The sequence below is a fragment of the Poecilia reticulata genome, linkage group LG18 (assembly GCF_000633615.1).
Source record: "Poecilia reticulata strain Guanapo linkage group LG18, Guppy_female_1.0+MT, whole genome shotgun sequence".
Taxonomy (NCBI): domain Eukaryota; kingdom Metazoa; phylum Chordata; class Actinopteri; order Cyprinodontiformes; family Poeciliidae; genus Poecilia; species Poecilia reticulata.
Genome location: NC_024348.1, coordinates 20,873,541 through 20,879,835, shown reverse-complemented (window position 1 = coordinate 20,879,835; position 6,295 = coordinate 20,873,541). Strand labels below are relative to the sequence as shown.

Below are 6,295 nucleotides of genomic sequence, written 5' to 3'. Positions count from 1 at the left end.
TGAAAGAGAGTTTGATAGTACGTGAAAGAGAGTTTGATAATACGTGAAAGAGAGTTTGACTGTACGTGAAAGAGAGTTTGTAGGTTTTGTCCCTTGGGGCCTCTCATAGAAAACTAATATAGTTTCATACATATAAAGTGGAACTTCATGGCCAAAGCCTTAATGCTCAGATTGTGAAAGGAAATCTGGACTTTACTTTGACACTTAGACAACAATCCTTAGTGTCTCACTGCCAGACAGAACAAAAAAGAAAAAAATATTTTACTCTCTTGCTAGCAATGGCAGGCTAACTCTCCCTCTCCTGGGCATTTTGTTTGCAAGCATTCAGTGTCTGAACAACAAAGCAGATAAAAGATGTAAAGTTGCATAAGTTTATTTATTAATCTATTAAAAATATCTCATTTTAAAAAAAGAACAACTCCAGACACATATCTAAGAAAATATGTGTGCAAGGAAAAGGAGGAGCAAAAATTAATACAAAATTTTCTGTGTTAATCTTCAGGTATTTTGTTCAACAGAAAAGTAAAAGAAGACTAATCCTTAACATATTACCTTTGTGAAACTAAACTAGATTTAGTTAATTTTCTAATAAAAAGAAACAAACTATGGTATGTGAAACAGAAATTTTGATTTCATTTAAATGTAAAGTACAACCTGTCATGATTATGTAGAAATGTAATGGTTTCCAAAAAAAGCTAATTAGACAAAGTGGATTTCTAACTTTATCTGGTAAAGAGATAAACTTTCTAATCAAATTAAGAAACTAAACATTAGTAAATCTTACCGGTTGTTTTCTGCGTCAAACCAGCTCCTCTTAGTTCACATCAGAGTACCAAGAGCAACAAGGCCAAAGTCCAGGTATATAAAAATGGTTTCAATGTCCTGCTTTACAAAGGTTAACTCCACACCCATGTTGCTTTAATTACTGAGTAGTGGTGCTCTCTGAACCTGCCAGAAAAAGCTGTTTGGCAGCAACTCAGATTAGTTTAACTTGGTTTCTAAATCTGCTTACAGGTCAAGATAAAACAGGACAACATTTAACTGCTGCAAGATAAAACCTGCATTGTTTAAAAACAATCATAACGGCTCATGAACTAGATAGAGATGTAGACATTTATTATTTTTATCTTCTTCAAAATTTTATGTTGGGAAAATAAGTCAAATTTACTTTTAATGTTAATCTGAAACTGAAATTAAAATCTATGACTTTCAAAAGCTAATGAGTAAACAAATGTTTAAATTAATGGTTTAACGACTAATTAATAAGTTTCTCTATATTTTACATATAAGAGGTGGGATGAACTTATTGATTGCTTCCAGCAATAAACTACACAGATTCACTTCACTTATTAATGTGTGATGTGTATTTTTTTATACTTTTTTTAGAATAAAATTTATTACTTACATGAGCAGGTAAACAAAAGTTTTCATGAATATTATTTTTAATTACTGGTAATTTAAAACCAAACAGGAGTTTAGTTAAGTTAAATTTGATTTTATCTGAAGCTGGCCAGAGTAAATCTGAAGAAACAGTTATTGTTTTATTACTGCCGTTTGCTAAAGACAACACCAGAAGTTCAATAACTGATTTACATATAATGTTGAGAATAAATAATTAGGTGTTTTCCTTTATCTCTTTTTAGCTATTTGCATTTTCGTGTGTGTGTGCGCGTGTGTGTGTGTCATACCTTTGTCCTTTTATCAAAGGGACGGAGGTCATAAGAATGGCAGATGAGGGTTTATGATGTTTTAATGGTAATAAACATTAAAATTAAAATCTTGATTAATAAAAACAACAGGATATGATGTTATGTTTATTTAAAAAAACTGATAAACTTTTTTATTTCTAATAACAGCAACATTTTACATGTTTTATTTCTGAGTACCTCATCAATGATAGGACAGCCACTCAGTGGAATATAAACAGATTTATTTGTTATTATATATATATACTACATATATTTTGAAAAAATAATCATTAAACATGCTTCCACTTGTGTGGCTTATTCGGTATAAATCAGATTACACAATTGTCATTGATTTATTTTCAGATACATTTCACAAGATTTTTTCATTTATTTTAGTAAAAAAAACTAACAGAAAAAAACACATTTTATACATATTTAAAACTGTCATACTTTAGGTATGTTTTCAGTTGGTTTATCCTCTGAGTTTGCAGCAGTTTTTTCACCTTTCAGGCTAAATCCACATCTAAACTTTCTTTAGTGCTCTCAGTTATTAAAAGGTCTCGGTGTTTGCAGTAAATCTGCTGAGTTTGAACCTGTTGAAACTTTTCTCTAATCAAAATGTTGCAGAATAAATTAAAACTTCATTTATTTCTGTCTCATGAGTGACATCAGATTTATTCTTTAGACTAGTTTTCATCAAGTTGTTTTTGTATTTTCCTTACATGGTTTTCTATCTCCTGTTTTCTGTCCTTCAGATTGTTAATCTCATCATTTGTTCTCTTTATTAGTTTATCTGTCATATATCCGACCTTTTGATGACCTTGCTTTCTTTCAGTCAGTTTCTCTTTGCTCTCTGCTATAACTCCCTTCAGTTTTAAATATCCTTGTGCTTTTTTTTCTATCATGTTCCCCGTCTGGTTTGTTACTTCATCATCAACAGCCTTAAGCTTCTTCTCATCCTCCTCAATCATTTTTGCTTCCTCTGCCGTTTGATCAATAAGTTGTTTTTTCTGCTCCTTCAGTTCCTCCGACATCTCTGTTAGTGACTGAATCTGATGATCAATGAATTTCTGTTCCTTCTTGCTCTTTTCTAGCTCCTCCTCCAGTCTTGCTGCTGTAATGAGATTATTTTGCTCTTCATTGATTTTCTTTAACTTCTTCTTTTCTGTAGAAACAAGATGAAGGTTATGAGGAATAAAATTTTCTTCAAAACTTTTAGATCTTCCTGATAGAACACACTCACTGTTTTTGTTTTGTTTCTTCATCCAAATAATAATAAGAGCGACTCCAAGAACAAACATGATGACTAAAATGACATTGAAGCTGATAGAAATGGAGCAGCTGCACTCATTGATGAAGAAATCATCTGAAACACGACCAAACAGAACCGTTACTGAAATAACTAAAGTGTTGAAAGTGTTTTAGTTTCCTACCTGGAACATGAATGTGTGTCTCTCTGCTCTGGTTGACGTCTCTCTGCTGGACTCTGCAGGTAAAGTTNCATCAATAATTTTCTTTTGAGTGATTAAATTGTCTCTTCTGTTCGTTACTCTGATAATCAGAATATCTACAAACTCCAGTTGTTTATGTTCAGTCACTGTTTTACAATGATTTATTTTTTTTACCTAAATTCTTTCATTGGTCAGGCTAACATTGTTTTCTGTGTTGGAAACAAAAGATACATCAGAAATAAAATATTAATCTTTTATTTGGTCCATTTATCATGAATTATATCAGTATTTCTCTTGTGGGTGAAAATGGGAATCACTTCCAACCTCATCTACTTGATTACAAGACTATCTATAGTCATTTGTTTATGATTAATATAAAATAATAACAATCATTATTATTATTCATCCAGTCTAAAATTGAGGCAGAACAAATTTAGTTCTTCTGCTTAATCATCAATAAATTGTATATACCTTTTTGCTTTTCCAGTTCTGCTTTGCACTCTTTAAATTCTTGTTTCAACAGCTTAAACTGATTCTCCTTCTCTCCTAGTTGTTGTTCCATTTGTTTAATCAGCTCATCTGTTTGGGAAACAAAACATACAAAATTCAATTTAGCGGAAACAATATCTTATAATTAAATGTTGAAAATATTAAAACTGAGTGTAAATGAAGACACCCCGGTCTTTCTGCATGGAGTTTGCATGTTCTCCCTGTGCATGGTGGGTTTTCTCCGGGTACTCCGGTTTCCTCCCACAGTGCAAAAACATGACTGTTAGGGGCAATTTGGAGAGGCCAATTAACCTAAGTGTGTGTGTGTGCATGGTTTTTTGTCCTGTGTGTCTCTGTGTTGCCCTGCGACAGACTGGCAACCTGTCCAGGGTGACCCCGCCTCTCACCCAGAACGTTAGCTGGAGAGGCACCAGCAACCCTCCCGACCCCATTAAGGGAGAAGGGTGTAAAGAAAATGGATGGATGGATGGATTTCATTGTGCATTATCCTCTATATCTTTACAAAGGTTGTCACTAATTAGTCTTCAACATAAATTATTCTGATTTCATGCAGCACTGTATTCAGTATTTTACTGTTCATCTCAGATTTTCAGCTTGATTGTGTTTTCTCTGATTTTACCTCTTGCATTTCTCAGTGTGGATAGCACATGTTTTTAAAATGTACACTATAAATTTTCATTATAGGTTAGAAAAATTATTCGTTCAACATTTTTGTGAATTTTATCTTATATTAAAAATAATAATTTTTCTACTCGGATTTTGATTTTTGTGTGATTTTTGGTCCACTGTGATAATACATTTTGTGAAAATGAAACAAACATTATAAAATCATAAAGGTGAGGTTGTGCTGAACATAATACCAAACAAGGTAAATAGTTTGTAAGGTGAAAATATAAGGGTAAATTCAAAATTGGTCAAAAACAGCCAGTTAGACCCGAGACAAAATCATGTATTTTTATTTTTACCAACAAAATACAAATAAAATTCACAAACTGTTCAAATAATGTGTTCATCTTCACTTTGATGCCAAACTATCAAACTTTTACAGTTTATTCCTTTTTTGTAAATGATTAATCTTTAAAAAATGTTACTTTCACGCTGCACAATCATCAGTGACTTACATTTCTTTAAGTTCTTTTTTTGTTCTTTATTCCAGTTCCATGATCTTCTTTGTATTCCATAAAATGCTCAATGCCTAATTAATTTTCTTTTTAGGTTCATGTACAACATTTCCACCAGATGTAAAGGCTGCATTTTTGAAGCTAATTAGTCCAGCAACAATTACCTTCCCCAGTGGTTGACTGGGTCTTTGTGGATCTGGTTCTCCTTGTGTCATCATGTCCTGATGAGTTTGGCTGTAAGCCCCAAAACTGCCAACTGGACTTTCCTATGGATAAATCTTATAGACAAAAACACACACACATGCACAGATGTTTAGATTCAGGTGTTTGTCATATACACTCTGTTGGGCTGCATTTGCCAGTGAATTCATCTTGTATTTCCAATTAGGCCATAACTGTTATGATTATTAATGCATATATTTTTTGTTGCTGCACTTTCCTGGTTTTGTCTTTTCTCTTCCTACAGATCTAGAGGCAGATTTCTAGTATTTTCACTTGTTCTCTCTATGCTTATTACTCTCATCCCTTCCTGTCTCTTTCCCACTTAAACATTTTCTCCACCTTTCCCACTTTTTTTTCTTTCCTTTTTGTTTCTGGGTTCATTACATTTGAAACAATCCCAAAGAAAATTCTAATAAAGTTTCATATATATATCAAGTGGAGCATCATGACCAAAACCAAAATGCTCTTATTGTGAAAGGAAATCTGTTGGGCTTTACTTTGACACTTGGACAATAATCCTTAGTGTCTCACTGCCAGACAGGACAAAAACAGAAAACATCTATTTTACTTTCTCACTAGCAATGGCAGGCTAACTCTCCTGGGCATTTTGTTTGAAAACATTCAGTGTCTGAACAACAAAGTGGATGAATAAAAGATATAAAGCTGCATACGTTTATTTATTATTCTATTAAAAATAGTTTTTTTAAAAAAAAAGAACTCCTGACTAAGAAAATATGTGTGCAAGGTACACATATTCTTGCATTATTCAGTAACTCTTTTTCTCTTTCTTTTCTTGTTCTTGTATTTTCTCAGTCAGGCTAATTTTGCTTTCTGTGTTGGAAACTGTGTTGTAAAATTACAAGTAAACATCTGCTGATCATGTTATATGAAATGCTTGTGAACTTTCACCAAAAGAACTATTTGGGTTACATGAACCAGGCTGGAAGTTGTTTTCTAGCTGCATCAGAACCAGACTGTCTCGCCCCTTGTTTTAAATTCCTTATCCTTGGTTTAAAACTCATCCAGACCTGCTTCATTACTGATTGTCCTACAAACTCTCTGAAATGTGCACAATATATGAATAAACCTGATTGAGTGATTTCACCTGACACTGTTTGGTAAATAGTATTTTACACAACAGAAAAAAAGATACAAACATGAATCCATCAGGAATAAAACATTAATCTATTATTTAGTCTATGTATACTAAATTATATCAGTATTTGTCTTCTGGGTGAAAATAAGTAACACTTTTAACCTAGACTCTTTGATTAAAAGAAAATCTTACAATCAAAAGTATATA

General features: G+C 32.5%; 2 protein-coding genes across 2 annotated transcripts in view; both read right to left on the bottom strand.

Moving 5' to 3' along the window:
• Positions 1 to 1,995: 1,995 nt before the first annotated feature.
• Positions 1,996 to 3,172, bottom strand: LOC103480924 (outer dense fiber protein 2-like). The gene is made up of 3 exons (XM_008436122.1): positions 3,122 to 3,172; positions 2,932 to 3,054; positions 1,996 to 2,853 (listed from the first exon to the last, which is right to left on the bottom strand). Exons 2-3 carry the CDS (start codon positions 2,987 to 2,989, stop codon positions 2,375 to 2,377), a joined length of 537 nt encoding a protein of 178 aa, XP_008434344.1. The 5' UTR covers positions 2,990 to 3,054; positions 3,122 to 3,172; the 3' UTR covers positions 1,996 to 2,374.
• Positions 3,173 to 5,511: 2,339 nt separating this feature from the next.
• LOC108167180 (butyrophilin subfamily 2 member A1-like) overlaps positions 5,512 to 6,295 on the bottom strand; it is an 11,104-nt gene continuing 10,320 nt past the window's right edge. The window contains exon 5 of the mRNA XM_017310354.1: positions 5,512 to 5,522. Coding sequence (XP_017165843.1) covers positions 5,512 to 5,522 — 11 coding nt within the window. The remainder of the gene's footprint in view (positions 5,523 to 6,295) is intronic.